At 35.5% G+C, this 17,636-nt stretch overlaps 1 protein-coding gene across 3 annotated transcripts in view; it reads left to right on the top strand.

Annotated features, from left to right (window-relative positions):
• Positions 1 to 17,636, top strand: part of PIBF1 (progesterone immunomodulatory binding factor 1) — a 106,765-nt gene that overhangs the window by 76,152 nt on the left and 12,977 nt on the right. The window contains exons 15-17 of one of the 3 annotated variants that reach the window (XM_069009184.1): positions 76 to 206; positions 9,202 to 9,286; positions 12,484 to 12,568. In XM_069009184.1, the coding sequence (XP_068865285.1) occupies positions 76 to 206; positions 9,202 to 9,286; positions 12,484 to 12,510 (243 nt within the window). In that variant the 3' untranslated portion in view covers positions 12,511 to 12,568. Of the gene's footprint in view, positions 1 to 75; positions 207 to 9,201; positions 9,287 to 12,483; positions 12,569 to 17,636 lie in introns of those variants that run through there. The other 2 variants (XM_069009175.1, XM_069009194.1) reach the window with 2 other exon arrangements.

Genomic DNA, 17,636 nt, shown 5'->3' with positions numbered 1-17,636 from the left:
AATAATTCAGTAATAATCAAGTAACTGTGCTTTATAAATTACAAAATTTATAGTAGTAATGCTTTTTTTTTGCAGCTTGACAGAGCAAATTCTTTGTTGAACCAAGCACAACAGCCATACAAATACCTCATTGAAACTGTACAACAGAGAGATTCTCAAATAAGTCTACAGAAAGAACATATTACACAACTTGAAAAAGATAACAGGTAATTAAAATCACTGATTCTTGTTTTATTTTTTCTTAAACTGAATGTAAAATCACTTAGATTTTTATCATTAGAAAAAAAATTATGTTGTTGTCCACAAAGTTGAGATGTTAACACTCCATGATTGACCAACTCCAGTCTTCATGCTGGAACTGTAGCACTTGTGATTTCTATCATAATGTCAGAGAAGGGGAATTTAGGTTTGGAAAAGTACCTATGACATGTTTAAAGTGAATTTGGAACTGAGAAGAGCTCTCATGAAGTAGAGAAGAATTTAGAAGAGTAAAAGCAAAGAATGACAGAACAACTGTACAACAGTAAAAATAAAGAAATAAAGTCAAAGAAAAATAAGAGTAGTCCACCAGCAAAGGGTATTTCAGCCATAATTAGAGCATATTCTCTAGTAGAGAGTCTGGGATTGGCTGCTGTATCCATCTGTCAGAGCTCTCTGACCACTGAGCAACTTCCCAGCATCGTACAGCTTTATAAATTATGTTTAGCACCTGATTCCCTGGTAAGCTGTTATAAAATAATATGTCCCTTGATTTTCAAGGAAGTTGGTAGCCGAGTCCCACTGCTCTACAGAAGAATTAGCATTTTAAGTATTAGGTGTTTTTGTGGTGTCTTGGTTTAGGAAAAGCAAACTATTAGGAGGCATTACTGTGATTCTATTATGAAGCAATTACATAAAAATACAGGGTTTTCCAACTAATCTACTGAAACAATTAAAATAAAGAAAACAGGATTCACCCTAGCTAATACTTAATCTAACATACTGTCTTACATATGTATTTATTCAGAGGGTTTTGATGGTTTGGGATAGTATTTGTTATTTAGGAGTATGTAAAAATGCTTATTATCCAAGCAAATCTATATATGAATCAATACGTTTATAAATAAACTGAAATATTCATTCATACTTCCTGACAAGATATCTTTCACTGGGCTTAACTTTGATTCAGTAAGAATAGATCTTTTTTTAATTCCAGAATCAAATGTTTTTAATACTGTCCTAGACTTGTTATATAAAAGAAGCACTTCAAAGAAAAATTGTATTTTTCCAGGAAATGAAAAATCACAATGTTCTCTATATACAGTGTCTTACTTTCCAATAGTGAAAAATATCAAAGAATTGGTCACAAGCAAATTAAATTTTTGGATTATGGTAGTAATAATAGAATGATTTCATTATTCACAAGGTAGTCCAAAAGTCTCTCAAAAGGAAGAAAGAAAGGGAGTAAATAGGTGAAGTCATTTCTGAAAGTGTGTTTCATGCTTTAAAATATGAAAGAATTTAGATGAGTTATTAACATTTATTTTCTTGAGTTAAATGGCTCATTGCCAATAATCTGTATGCCCAGATATTCTTCCTATTTTTACTCTACAAATTAAGTTACCTAAATTAGAGACTTAGGTTGACTTTTCATAGTAGTTCATGGAGGAAGTGACATCTCCAAAGCATAATTCAGATTTTGGGTGGAGTGAGTAATTTCCTAGAGATGCCTTTTACTCTCCATTAACTGTAAAGGAAATTTTTTGCATCTTAAAGTGCCTCAGGTTAAGAAAGAAAATGGATCTGCCCAAGAGTGTGAGCACTCATGTTAAACATACCAGCAGTACTCTATTGTGGGGAGCTGGGGTGTACTCACCACTGGTCTGTGTTTCTGTAAATGAAAATGTGGCCTGAAAAAAATGTTACAGCAAAAAAAGTAACACTTACTTTGCATATCAAATATTTTGGTTAGAAGGTTTTTTCCCTGTATTTCCAATATTCGTTTTAAATTAAAAATAGATTTTATTCCACTATCACAAGTTTTCCTGGTTTCATTGGCCAGAGAAATTCTTGGGAACAGCTTAATGTCTTTAGTGCATATTAGTAGTCCCTAATTTTGCTATTCATAACTCCACATTTAAAACAAAGGTCCTGATTGGTTAGCTGATATTCCCTGGCACACATGAGAAATCATAATCTGGGATAAAATTGATAATGTTGGTCCTTTGCTTTCCCATTATAGAGAAGAAGGTTAGAGGAAGGGATTTCTAACCAGAGAACCATTACGTTCAAGAAACTTTTTGTCATGAAGATAACCTTTTGGAATCTGCTGATGACAGTTTTAAATTAAAATACCCCTTAGGTGATTTCAGATTACTCCCAGCTATTGCAGAACTGAATCAGAATGGGATTTAAGTAAATTAATGATAATCCCTACCAAATACGTGCCAAGTGAAGCTCTGCTGGATCAAAAGATTTAGCCCACTGTTCCTATCCCTCTTAGTTTATTAAACAGCATTTTGTTGGTTTGTGTGTGGAATATTTTTGAGAGGATGAGTTCAGAGAGTTAATGCTCCTCAAGAAGAACCCTAAATTCTGCAGATAATGTTGGTGCTATTAGAAAAATATTAGTGAAAACACTAAACTTGGTTTATGAAGCCTGGTTTCTCTGTGTCTCAGAGCTAAGGGAAAATTTTAATACTTGTAAAACCATTCAAAATGAAATTGATTTTTCGACCATTACCCAAAATTAATAGTTATTACTGCAATTCTGCAACAGCCTCTAAATTGAGGTTTAATTTGTGCTACAAATTACACCAGGTACATTATTTTTTAGTATTTTAAACACAATAATGCATTAGTTTTGTTTCTAAACAGCAACTTCACAAGAACCAGCTAAAAGAAAAATAGTGCTTGAATTCTTGTTTTCAGACAGACCTTTAAAAATACTAGTGATTTTTTGGATACTTTTTTTTTAATCTCATATTTGAGTACCAGATTGTAGACAAATTAATGTAGTGTTGATATGCCTGCACCCTGAGAATCAAGACTGAATATTTAATTTGTCCTTACAGCTGCTCTATGCTTGATCATAATTTTCCTTCCTTCTTGTTTAGTGTGCAGATTCAATGGTGGAGGGGTGTTCTTTTTGTGTTGTGTTTTTATCTCTTCTGCTCATCAAGAGAGATGGTTCTGCATTATGTAAATCATAGATTCCCCAAGCAGAGCAGGTACATCTGTGTTATCAGTGCCAGTGTTCTCTATTACCTCCCACTTAACTTGCTTGTGGAGTGATCAGCAAGGACTTATTTGCAAGTGAATTTACTTTTTTAGTCTTAATCCGTAATTGCCTTCTGTACACAGTGATCACGGCCAATAATCTTTTTAAAACATACTCCTGGCATGATTCTTCCATCAGATTTCCCAGGATGATGAGTCAGTACTTTCTTGCAACCTATAAATGTTTGTAGCAACCTGCATCACTTTGTATTTCCATGTTTTAAGAAGTTTGTTGGTTGCTACTGGATGTGAGTTTGATACTTTGACGAAGTAGGCTTGTTGAATCAGCACAGGAGGAAGACAAGTACGAGGAAGGCTATCTATGACAGAAATCTCATTTTGGATGTTCTTGGGCCATATCTTCATCAATTTTTCCTAAAATGGCCTAAAATCACTTGTATAAGGGTCCCTTAACAGGCAACAGATGTGTTCACGATTCTCCACACTGAGAATTCTATTGAAGTGTCACTTCTGACAGCAGTTACTTCTGCAAGAGGAATGGGAGAGATTTGGGCAGATCATTTTGATACAATATTTTTGACAAGTCCTGCAGACAAATTTCTTTCCAGCATGGTCTTCAAAGTTCACTTTGACTAGAGCAGCTTACCTGCCTTCATCCTTAAGCATCACACCTCTAGAGCTAAGGCTGTCTTTCAGAGCCTTCAAATCAAAATGTCTTCCTGTCTTGAAAGGACTGTTCAAGTGGTGCTCAAGGTTGCCTGTGTCAGTAGCTGTCAGACTGAATCACAGAGTGGTTTGGATTGGAAGGGACCTTTAAAGATCCTCTAGTTCCACTGCCCTGCCATGGGTAAGGACAACTTCCATTAGACCAGGTTGCTCAAAGCCTCATCCAGCTTCTCACTGAAAGGGGAGAAACAGTCAGAATACTTACCAGACAGAACTAAAGTCTTAAAGTAGTATATTCCAGCAGAGCTGGAGATACTTTGTTGGTTTGCTGAGAAGTGTGCCTGTTCTGGACATCTTTCACACAGCTCTGTGGGTCTTTAGCTGTACCTTCATAAGAGCTGCAAGTTCTGTTGTGGTTGGGGTAGATGCTTAGCTGAGCAGCTACCACTGCTGTGATTTGCATGAACAACTTAGGGACCCACCACCAGCTTATTAAAGGTGTGCTGAGACCGCTGTTTAGGTTCAAGTGTGAATGCACAAGCATATTACCACTCGAAGATAGGAGAGGTTGTTTAGGGGTAATGGAGGCTCTTGTCAGGTGTTGCCCACATCAGTGTTCACTACCACTCTCTTTCCCATCCCTTAGGATTCTCCCAGGCAGGCCATGGGCTGTTCTGGCACTTGGCCTCAAAGAGAACTTGGCTCTGGGAGCAGAACACGCGTGCTTGTGAAGTGAGCCATACACCTGCAGATATGTTTCGGATACAAAACCTCTGGTCTTGAGTGACAGGGCATGTGCAGGGTGAATTTATAGGTGGTCTGCATATCTCAAAATACTCTGTTAAGTAACTTCTTATTTATATTAGACCACATAGCACTCTTGTTAATAAAAGTAAATAGTGATGGTTAATAAGAGCAGTGCTATGTGTGAGGATGACTTCTTGCTACTATAAAGAAATCTCTCTAGCATACAGTTCTTTAGCCAGAAATGAAAACACCACATTTAGCACTCATTTTGAAAAGAAATGCTTGCAACTATGTCATGCTGTGGGAAAACAAATCTCTGAGTTTCATTCTTATGTGTGTAGTGAAGTAATTGTAGTTCTAGTACATAATTTTCTGCTAAAAACATCCAGGTTTATAAATAACTGGAGATGTTAAAAGGACTTCATTCATAAAGAGAGGGTATTTATTTTAAACACAGTTACTCAAATTTCTCAGTACCAATGGCTGGTTTTAAAAGAGGTTCCCTTACCCAAAAACACTCCTCAAAAGCCTTAACTGTGTGGGAAATCCAGAAGCCATATAAGGATTTTGCTCACTAAGAAGCTTTGTACTGAAATGTTCCTTACCTAAACATTTTGGGTTCTCTAATTGCCATCCAAACATAAAGCTCAGCATAGAGTATTAGATGAGTTTTTCCCATCAAAGAATGGGCAATGAGCTTTTTATGAGTACATTACCATTCTGTGAAATATGCATAATCTATTCCAAAAGTACTGCAGCTTACCTGAGAAATGCTCCAAGCAAAATTTGTAGAAATATGTCCTTTTTTATACATTTTCTGATCTGTAATACAACTTTTAACTAGTTATTTTGGGGTGGGTTTTTTTACAATTTGGAAAAGTAATTTTAATTTGGACACTTCATGGATATGTTTTTAAGCCTCCTGAAGCATTCCAGTTAAAATCATTAAGCAATACTCTCCTAAATCTGTTTAAAAAGATGAGCTGTGGTTATTTAGCTGCACAATGAGAGATCACTGATTTATCACGTATTCTCTCTTGGAAAGAACTTTTATTTGCAAAACGTCTTATACCTCCCTTTCTTACTGTGTGACTTAAGAACAAAATTTGACCTAGACTAATAAATAACTGCCTGCTTTGAGCTATTCATCTGTAATTTGCAGGCAAGGGATAGCTTCACTATATGGCTATATTATATATTCATTTATATGTACAAAACCTTTACATATACTATTTGTATTTGGATTTTTCAATGGTAGTATTGTATCTGAATATTAGATGCAAAAAAAATTCCGTATTGGACTATTCAACTTCATTCTGTAAGGGCAAATTAACAGAAAGGCACAGTCCTTATTTCTTACAGCTTCTGGAATACACAGTTCACTAAAAAAGAAACCTACATTTTTTTTCAAACTGAATAGAAGTAATAATAAAATCCAGTACTATATAAACCCATGTTTATTTTGTGTGTCCAGCATAAACATATTATCCAGAATATCTAATTGTAGAAGCTTCTGAACAGGATAGTAACTAGTATATTTACACTTAAGCATTAAGATGGTTTCGTTGCCCAAACTGAAAAGAGTTTATATAAGGCTGAAGTTCATAAGTATCCATTCTGTAGAAAAATCATGTCATCTAAAAATGTCTTACATACGATACCCAAGCTGCCTTGGCTTTAGATCCTGGGTGAAGCAAGACAAAACAAGACAGTGGTTGCTATGAGCAATGTGTATGTATATGACAAGTGTATTTTATGGCAAGCCCTGCATTCCTGGTACCTGGATTCAAACCTGGCTAGGCTTTAAAAGCATGATGGAATGAAACTGAATGTCCTCCCAGACAATTTGGTTTCTTCTGGAAAAGCACACAGAAAAAGCAGGACCTGCACTGCTTTTCAGTTAGTTCTCTAACCTGGACTTTTGGGGCCACAGTTATATGACATCTAACAAAGGGCACCTTCTCCATGCTCGGGGTGAGGCCATCAGTGACCAGGGCTGTGGAGCACATCATGGTCCTGTCTTTTTAGAAAAAAGTTACAGCCCTTGAACTCCTCCAGTGTGAGAAGCTGGTTTGCCTAGACTCACAGATAGTGGTTTCAGAATCATAGCAAGACACTTGAGGCACTCCATCACCAAATGGAGCATGCTTGCCTTCAGCTGTAGGTCTCCACTGTACATGGTAAATCAAGTTATTTTGGTGATCCTTGTGAAATATAACCATTAAAAAGACTCCAGTGTCCATCCAGATCAGTGAAGGGACCTTATGTGGTGACAAATTGTCTAGTACCAACAGAAAGAGTAGGTTACCAGGATGTGGTGAGGGAAGGATGATCCTTCAACAACAGTTCTCACTTAGGTCAGCTAAAACAAATTGTGAAGCTGCTCTCTGATTTGTTACACTGCCAGTCAAAACTAGACTAGCTTAAACTACTCTTTGGTGGGAGTGTAAGGCAGGTTAAAGCTAGAACCTCTTTGCTGATAGACAAGATGCTGGTTCAGAACATTTTAAAACCAGGGACTGAAATGGTCAGTCTTCTTCCCAAGATAGAACTTTTGAAAGTATTTCTGTTCAACCTTGTCATATATTATTCTGTCTGGTAACTACTTCTTTTTCTGTTAAATGTGTATTTGCCTCTTGCAGTATTCTTTCGTAAGTATATTAATTACTCCCTTCTATCTACATTGATGAAAAAGCACAAGTACTGCCAAACTACCAAATCTGAAGTCTGCACATGCTTTGGTAGTTCTATATCAATATGTATGACAGAAAACACATCAAGTACTGCTGAATGTTGTAGTAGTCCATGTCCTATATTTGACTATAAACAAAGAAAATTAGTACTGCTCTGCATGGATCACTCATGTATTGTTTCAGAAGGTATAACTGGTATAAGTAGAATAGGTTCTGTTCTGTAGATGAAACTGTACCTCAAACATGAGCTTCTGGTTCAGTCATGAACACTGATGTTTGTGCTTAGTAAGTACACTGCTTAAGTCATGGAGAAACTTGTATTATTGCTTCTCAAATAGGTTTGTGAGCCTCTTGAAGGATTAGTTTATGTTCTTAGGAAATACAGAAATCCAAGAAAAAGCGACATGTAAGTTACAACATGTGAACCCAAGAAAAAAAAAGTACCTAAGGAAAAAAAAAGCAATTTCATCATGATTAAAAATGTGACAGAAAACAAAACTCTTGAAAATACGAAAATATTTTTATAGTTTTTTATAAATGTTAGTACTTCCCTTTTAAATTGTTGAAACAACTGAGCAAATTGGCAAAAGCATACATTTTTTTCTGAGAATTAATGAATGCCTAGAAGGAATTGACAATCATAATTTACAATACAGGGCTTGCAAGGAGCTGCCAGAAAATCTCTGGGGCAAAGGATGATGTTGCTTATTTGAAACAAGCGGATGATACATGGCCAATTAAAGATTGATTCATTTTGTTGATCATTTCGGGATCAGATGCTGGAAATATTAAATAATTTGTGTTTGCAACATATGTAATTGCCCCATTTATAAAATTTTAATATATTTGCTTTTGAACTCCTGACCTGTTTCCAGTATTACATATTTGCATTCCATATGCAGAATTGCATTTTTCATAGCTGTTGGTTTATGTTACAGTTAATATTGTATAACCTATTTAGTTAAGTCATGCTAGTGGCCTATATAACATGTCTTCCAAGAAAATTTCTGTGGCTGTTTTAACAAACTAGATTATATACTGGTGTTATGCATGCATTAGTCTGAAATTTAATGTTAGAAACTGATGCTGAGGCTAAATATGAAAATATATTTAATTATTATAGAGCTGCTGCCTGGAATCACAATGTGTATGCTAAATATTTCAAATGCTCATTTTCTATAACTATGAAAAAAAAGAATTATTAAAGTTAAACTTTATATTCTACTATAAAATCATGCCTTCATGCTAAATCAGTTTTCATACTTGGTTCATAGGACAAACTTGATCCCATGCATTTTGCTGGAATAAAAAAATTAAAAGTAACAAAAATACGTTTACAAATTTGGCAGAAACTGCACAGCTAAAAGGGGAAGAGCTGGATGTTTTCTTCCTTGTATCTGCTATTTTCAGAATTCTAAATACAGTACTATTAAAAGAGTTCATACAGTGTGCTACTGCTATTGGCTAATACAACAAAGAAATCCACATTTTGATATGGAAGTGTAGATATAAGGAGTCTTACTTTGCTTGTAAAATAATCTCATTTTGCCTAGAAGAAACCAAGAAATGATAATAGAAGATTCTGATCATTTAAATTACCCTTCAGAGAAAAAAATAAAACAAAAGCATTTTATGAAGGCTTTGAGTAAGTTTTTCTGTTCGACTAAAGTAAGATGTTGTGTGTATCAGTACATGTAGGCCCATTTATAAAAATTTCAGTGCTTGAATATAGAGAAGGATCATTTGATACAATTACTTGAGCAGATTTTTATTGTTGTCAGTATTTAACTTTAGAAAATGCTTGTTTCAGCCAGAATACAAGATTAAAAGAGATTATCTGTTGCTATTACTGCATTTCCTATCCTCTTTTTACCAGTCTTTTAAATAAAGAAAAGACAGCTTTGCTGCGTGTCAAGAATCAAATGGCAGCAGATTTGGAGAGACTTCTAAATGACCGTGAGGTAATCTTCCTCTTTTAGCATTACTACCATAAGTGCACTTTTTCGCTACTGGCCCTTAAACCATGGAGAAAAAAATTATTTACTTTGGTTTAATTTGTTGGGGTTTCCTTGTCTGTGTCATTTTCAGTAACACAGGTGACCGTGTCTGTCAGATACTGGGGAGGGTCTTAGTTGTACTCTCAGTTGCTAAATTCTCTCTGATGATTTAGTGTCTCTGTTCTTTCTTTTCTTTTGCCTTGCAAAGTGTTTGGTGATTGCAAACATTTAACAAGAATCTAGATAAAGACAACAAAATTGATACACATGTAATCTGTAAGGCCTACATGTGCCACAGTATGCCTCAGGATCTCTCTGTGCTCCCCAATCCTTGCAGCCAAACACTGGACCAAAGCACTATGCAATTCATTTCCAATACACTCCTTTGAAATCCTTTTCAACTCCAAAATAGGGGTATGGGAGAGGAAACAAAACGGTAGTTGCACAAGTTTTAGAGAAGAGTTGGGGTACTTTTTTATGTACTTACCTGAGTTTCAGCCAAGCAAGGATCAGGGCACTACTGAACTGGAATACACTCCCAGATCTAAAAGTATGCAAAATTGTGCCATTTAGGGAACCCTAAAGGCTCTTGTCAAGATTTTTATGTGAACTATCTTAAGAGACTAATATGTCATGGTGTATGAGAGAAAATCTGCAGATTAAATGTCTAAAACAAAGGATGAAAATAAATGAAGTTTACTGCAGAAATCTGAGAATGTGAATGATACCACAGAATTTTCTGAAGCTAATGAGTACTGAATATATAAAACCAAAAGCTGACCTGAGCAGCTGTTAAATCTTCTCCCAGAGCTGCTGAATGATTTGGCAAGGATTTGCAGAGAAAATACAACGTTAACAAATCAAGAACTATGAATATGAGGAAAAGCAACGTAAGTTATATATACAGAGTGATGGGACCTAGCTATCCAGATACCCTAGCTATCTGTTCAAAAAGTGATCATAGAGTTATATCAATAGCTCTTTGACAACATCTTTCAGATCTTTTACTGGTAAAAGAAAACATGGGGAGATTCCTTTCAAGGAAGCTACAACTCCCCTAAATTATCCTGTCAGAGATTGGATTATCACTCATTTTAATACATTTTTTTCATAGAAAAGTGACTATCCATGCACCTCCTGAAGTCTCATTCCACCTCCAAAATTGATTTCCCTCATCTCCTTTTCATGCTATTCGTCAAATTCCCTTCTTAGATCAGTAAACCAAAATCCCTTTCATGAACTGGTCCAAACTAGATTGTCTCTCCCAAGCACTTAAAAAACTACTTTTTGTTAGAACCAAAACAAAGCAGTTTCACAGACAGCTGAGTCCAAGTGAGCCTCAACTTAAATGAAAACTGCTAATTCTGTTTGCTTAGTTCCTACCAAACTAGTCTACGATTTAAACATTTCTAGATAGTTTATAAACCTTACCATTATATTCGTGCTTTATCGTATCCTTATATAAATGATATCAAAAACACTCAGAGGAAACATGACTTAATTTAATAAGCATGTAGTGGTTTTTTCCAATATGATAGGCCCTCGGCCTAATTTCAAATTAATTTCTTTCAAAATTTCCTGTTCCGACTCCTTCGTTCCCAAGCAGGGGTGCTGCTGACTAGTTATGCTCACAAAGTAGTTCACACTGCGGGTGCCTGGTTTTAGTAGTGTCTTATCAATGAGCATGCATTGCAGCTGCTTAAAGGCAGTAGAAAGTGGTAGAAGAAAAATTTTGCAGTGTTTTCTAAGAAAACTGTAACATTTCTAACTTTAAGCTATGCAACATTGTTTACATCCAAACAACATTAGCCCCTGTAAGTCCCCTCATAAACTATTCCTCATATGCAGCAGTTTGCTTCTTTGTGTCATTTCACCATTTCAAATTTTGAAATTATGTCAAACAATCAAGGAAGGCTGGCAGAAGTAGGCTTGATTGAAAAAGAAAAGCAAATACTTCAGACAAGAGTCTGAAAAGGACTTCTTCAATGTTCCTCATACCCTAAATGTTAAGAAATTGAGCAGATATTTCCAAAATTAGTACTGTTTCCTCAAATTTCTTTTTACATCTGTTAAAAATAGGACATATTAGTCATACTGGTTTTGTTAAACAGTGAAGATGTTTTTTAAAGATACCTCTGCAGAAAAGGATATAAATACTGAAAAAGAAACAGTAGAAGTTACCTCTTTGAGGGAAGAAAATTATGAAATGCCAGGACAATGCACAAAAAATACTCCTATGAAAAAAAATTCAAGCTAAAATTGTTTCAGGAAAATGTTTGAAAAGAACAAGTAGCTTTTGTGTTTGTGTGTAGGTTTAACTTTTGTCACTTCTGTTTATTCCTAATGCAGCCTTTTATTTTTTACTTCTAATGCAAACTTCTTCCAGTAGTTTTACACTTCCTGAATTTCTCTAAAAGGCAATTATCTCATGTATTGAAATCTTTGTACAGGATAGTGAGTTAGTCTTTGACAATACTCCTTTGCCATCCTAATAAAAGATGTAAATTTGCAGTAGCATCACAATTTTCCAGTAATTATCCTTGCTGACAGAAATAAAGAATACAAATTTTCTCACTTCCGGTTAGTAAAGAGTTAACTGCATTTAAACAGTTTGCATTTTTAAATAAAAGTGATGTGCAACCTGTAAAGACAGATTCATACAGTTTGAAAAAAGAAGATGAATTACAGGTTTATGTGTTTGGTACGTGCTATCATGTAACAGGGTTGCCATCAGCCTTGTTTAGTCATTGCACATACTAAACTGTCATGTCTTGTTAGGAATTACCTTGTTGCTCTCATGTTTGCAAGTAGAAACATTAGAATTCTTGAATAGATAAACCAAAGATATTCATAGTTAAGATAAAGTGAAGTTTAGGTATGTTAAAAGTAAGTGCTAAAAGTACAAGCAAAATGCCAAAACAATGCTAATGCTGTCTTCCAGCAACGTGTTTCAAGAAGTGTACAGTTTTGACTTAGGTATTCCAGCCTGTGTGGTCTCAGTAACTCTTTTTAATGGAATGTTAGAGTTTGAGGGGTTGGGAGTTTTTTATCTCATTGTGGTATCAGCTAGATTCATAATGCTGCTTTGGAGGCAATTGCAGCATTTTATACACTTTTTAAATAAAGAACTTACATCCATGATTAATCTTCTCTTTTCACAGATTTTAATTTTAGAAGAAGAAAATTGAAAGTTATATTTTGAATCTTGGAAGAATTTCTGTAGGATTCTTACATGAGCTCTTTCATTACAGGAAAAAAATACACTAAATGTTAATGTAATAAAATAGTTCATTATTTCAAATTATGTAGACATCTAATTTGATGGTGATTCTTATATTTTACTGTGGGAAATCAATGTGACAGCTAGTTATTTGATTATGCAAAGCCTTAAAAGCTTTTGTCCATCCATGAAGGAGAAAAAAGGAAGGTTGGGATTGTTTTTAGACTATATTCTTGGCCCAGATTTTGAATTGTTTCTTGGCCTGCTGCTTCCTTTTTTGTCGGAATTCATTAGTAAATGAATGTGGAAAACTTTTTAATCTAGTTTTTCATTCAGATCACTGAGAATCAGCTGGTAGGATAAAATTTCTTGCATTCTTCATGTGGTTAAATGCAAGCTTTCCTATTAGAGGTAGTTCAATGGCATTATCATGGATGATCAGTATCTAGGATGATGCTGAGATCATGTTGTTGGAGATTCATAATAAAGCCTTCCCAGTGCCCCTGTCTTCTTTGAGCTCTCAGAAGGGCTTGGGATGCACAGTATTCTGATGCCACTTGTAAACCCCTAAGTGCAAGACAGCAAGTTAATGCAGCCAAATTTTTCAGTTGATTTTAGAATAAGGTATTTTAAATGTGTTGTCAAGAGACTGTTACTTAATTGTTTTTACAGATCCATCAGAAAAGCATAAAACATTGTTTGGAGGAACAGTGGGGTCTCCCATTAATAACCTTCCAGTAAATAGTGTGGGGTTTTTTTAAAAAAGGATATTTCAGATCTCCAGATTAATTTTTTTGGCATTATTATTTGTAGTCTGTGTTCTCCTTTTAATCAGCTGAACTTTACACTGTTGACACTCTTAACTCGAACAACCAAACCACACCAACCCTGCTGGGGGCCCTCCCCCTGCCATGTGGTCCTGGGAGAGGGGCCCTGGGGGGCAGACATGAGGTTTCCCTGCCCCTGGTCAGCCTCGTTCCCCATTGGTTGTTTTGTGTTCCCTTGCACGGGCAAGGACCCTCGGGTCCCGTGATTGCTGCAGTTCCTGGGCAGAGCCCCGGCCATGCAGCTGGAGAAATAAACATCTCTGAAACATCCTCCAAGAATCCGTCCATAGATATTTCTTTCCCACGGGCCTCGTTGATTGATACGCGTGTTGCAGTGTCCCCGCTGTAACACAACCCCAGCCTGTAGTTTTGATTCTTCCCACTAGCTAATTAACGGCATGACCTGTCCCCATATTTGGAACTAACTGCCCACATGTCTCTTGTATAGTCAGAGTAGAGGAGAATGAGTAAGAAAGATGTTCCCTCAAAGCATAAATCCAGATGAAATTATACGTCAGGCCTGAGTTGACCCGATAGCTATAGCACTGCCTTACCCCTTTGCTCCTGCTTCTTCTCCTCCCTCTTCCTGTTGCGCCAGCTCTGACACATTTCTAATGCTGCAGTAGGACCATTCAAATCACTAAACAGAAACCTAACCTGGCCAGTAAAACCCTACAAAAGTGTATTGCTGTCTGTTAACTTAACAATTTTAATGACCTTTGGAAAGAGTCCAGCAAAGAAAAAAACAATTAAAAATATTTATATATCAATATTACCTGTGATAAAGAGGGCATTTTGTGTCCAAAACTGTAGGGTATAGAACACCAGCTTCTGTGCCATCCTTTATCTGCATCCAAACTTTATCCTTTTGTGCATATAATGGGCATCTGTAACTTAAAGGCACTGTAGTGCAGTTTTCTGTTAAGTGCTAAAGTTAAGTGGGATGAATCCACTAAATCTTTTTTTGGTGAAGCTCTTGATACATGATTCCTTTCCTCTAGTTTGTTGGCTTGGTTTTTTTTTTTTTCCAACAGTCGGCCTCAGACTAAGAGAAATATTTACCATGAGCTCTGTGTTCCTGGCAGTTCCATTGCCTTTCATGCTTGATGCAGTTGGTAGTATTTTGTAACATCATAAGTGCAATTCTAGACTTTATCCATTGACTTTCAAACTTCAGATGAAAACTTGGAAGGGCAGTCTGTCAGCACTCAGATGTTTGGCAAGAAGTTTTAGTTATAATTTCCTGAGGTTACATTTAAGAGGTTATAAATTTGCTATGCTTTGATGTATAGCATTGTACTATTTCTTCAGAAATTTAAGATGCAGATGTGTCATAATAAACTAATAATTTGCACAATTAAAATCTGTTTCAGCTTTTCCAATTCAAACAGAGTGTAGAAACCGAGTTCTAAAATCTTGAAGATTAACTAGCCGGGGTTTATATTTTTAATGTGAAGTTCATAATCCACTGAATTTTGGGGAAAAAAAAAAAAGCAGAGCAAGTAGAACAAATGGAGACATTCTTTTTATGTTTCAAATAGAATTACTGTAGGAGATGTTAAAGCAAATAATGAGACGGTGTAAGAGACACCAATAGAAGACTTAATAGGTGTTCCTCCAAGTGCTAAGATCAATTTCTGTTTGTATGAATATAAAGGACTTCATTTACACTATTTTTTTTAACTGCTTGAAATCACCAGTATGTGATGCAGTCTGGCAATATGGTAATTTTTAACCTATAAAAGTAAAACTAATATTATGAAATAATTGTCATAAGGAATAAAAGGATAACATTTATTACATAAATGCTGCAAATTCAGGCTGTTTACAATAGCCATACATTTCCTACGATGCAATTGTTTATGCAGACATGATTAGTTATCAGCACATGAATATTATACACCAGGTAAGAAGATATGACAAGCTGCTGATATTTTATCTGCTTTACACATCTGTGCACTCATCGTACATTAGCAGCTGTGCATACAAGTGATAGAATGTAAACTTGCTGAATTAGTCACCTGCCTTATTGACACATTCATGTGTTGCTGTGCCAAAGCTCTTCCAAGTGAAGTTAGCAACCAGAAACCAGGCTCTGGCTGTCTGCTAGGGGACAAAGTAGAAAACATGTAGTAGTAGTTTAAATAAACGTATTTGATATCAGTTGGTTAAATGGCTACAGACACATGGAGTTTGACTGCTATTTGTTTACTTAAATCCACTTGGCTTATGTCAGTAAATTGTTGTGTCACTCAAATTGAGTGTTAAATCTATCTAAATATGTGTACCTGAATTGGTAGAAAATCTTCAACTAGATCAGGTTAAAATTTATTTTGGTTAGCCACTGCAAACTCTTATTTTATTTAAAGCATATTAAAGTATAAAAAACTCTTACTGACTTGTTCCTGCTGAACATAGTCCAGCAGGTTAATATTAAAATGCTAATTGCTTGAGTGACTGTTATGTTGAACTTATTTTCTCATTGGCAGGTGAGGAGCATTCCATATCTGATGTATAACTCACCATTTATGAGTAAACCTAATGCTTTTCCTTTACAACCATGTAATTCATTCCCTTCCCAGGTTTTCACAGTTTCTTAGCAATATGTCAAAATAATCCTGTTTATTAACTGAATATTTCTCTGTTCTTCACCACAGTAACTGAACACCTGTCTCACAAATATTATACCCACAAGTTAAGCAGAAAACAGTCACTATCCCTGTTTTGCAGAAGCAATGATCAAAATAAAAGAAATGGTGCTTTGTCCAAAACTCCCCAGTTTGGGGAAGAGGTTAAAAGTTCATGTGTCCTAATGCAGTATCTTAATCGCAGCCATTTTTTGTTTCTTACATGTTTCAGTTCAAAAGCCTGGAAAGAAAATCCTCCTTAGTGTTTATTTTTCCTAAGTAGACATGAATTAACTCTTTTCTCTAAGTCATCTTCTTATATAGGAACTGGTTGCATTATGGAAGTGGTTTCACAAACAATTACATTTTTGCTTTGTATCATTCTTAGAATTTACATTCACTTCTAATCAACATCTCCTGAAAAAGGCCACTTTTCAAAGTCCTGCCAGTCTCTCAAAGATTAAAATTTTATAAACTTAAAATGTAAATTAAAAAAAAAAAATCATTTGATCTGTAGGATTAATATTTTGTATTTTTTATGTCGTATTTTCTGGGGGGGAAAAGCAGATAAGTTTCACAACAGGCTGGAAGTCTTATGTGAGTGAGATTAAAGGTCTAGCTTATTTTGTCCAAGCAAACAGAGGATCTGGTGGGATGCAAGAAAAGGAGATAAGCATAAGGCAGTATTGTGTAGGTAATAAGTAAGCATAGAAAAAAGACAAAACAGGTGAGAAAGATGAAGTTAAGAACAGAAAATAGTTATTTCATTGTCTTTAAAATATAAAAAATCTGATTTATTATTTAGTTTTTGATAAATGATTGCCAAATGCATTTTCCAAGTGTGTTTAAGATTGGAGAGAGTCCACATGATCATCAGGAGGAGCGGTTACTAATTAGTCATATTAGGATATGCATAGTTTTTGAAGGGCTCTTACGAGTTTTTTCAGAGCTTCTATAAATTATCAGGCTAAGGTTTCCAAGGATTTAGATAAATGTTCATGAATGTTAGACTTCATACATGGCCATATGAATGTCAGAATTCCCTGACATTGTTCCAAAATTTTAATGTTCACTGTGTTTGAGAATCTAGTAGTCTCTGTGCTTGCATTCATCTTATGTCAGAATCCTGTACAAAATCCTGGTACTTTTCAATAGTTATCCTGGTTTTTTGCTCACAAGAGTGAAAGAAAAGTCAGATGGTTTTATTCTTTTTTTCCTCTTTTGTGAAAAAGCAAGGTGTACTGAAGTATCTCTGCTTTACCTTCCTTTGACCAATCCATTCTATATTACTAGGTTTGTCCTTCTTACTTTCATATTGCCTTTGGGGACTGCCCCTCACTGCTGAATTCTCTGTGCCCAGATTTTAATCCCATCTCAGCAATGACCTTGAAAATTCCAGATGAGTTTTCAGCATTTCATTATTAGTCATACTTTAAAGTCCAACTAATACTATCCTTAGCTGTAATTAAGTTATGCTGAAGAAGATTGACTAGGAATAACCTAGGACAGAAAGCCAATATGTTGGATTTAGGAACCTGCAGAGTAGCAACAGCTGCCATCTGCAAAAAAACAGAGGTGGAGAGAAGTTCAGACGCTCATAAAAAGCTTTGGAGTCATAAGGGGGAGGGCAGTACGTGTTT

Source organism: Aphelocoma coerulescens, chromosome 1, assembly GCF_041296385.1.
Source record: "Aphelocoma coerulescens isolate FSJ_1873_10779 chromosome 1, UR_Acoe_1.0, whole genome shotgun sequence".
NCBI lineage: Eukaryota > Metazoa > Chordata > Aves > Passeriformes > Corvidae > Aphelocoma > Aphelocoma coerulescens.
Note: the sequence above shows the minus strand (reverse complement) of the source record. Positions and strands in the feature narration are given on the sequence as shown.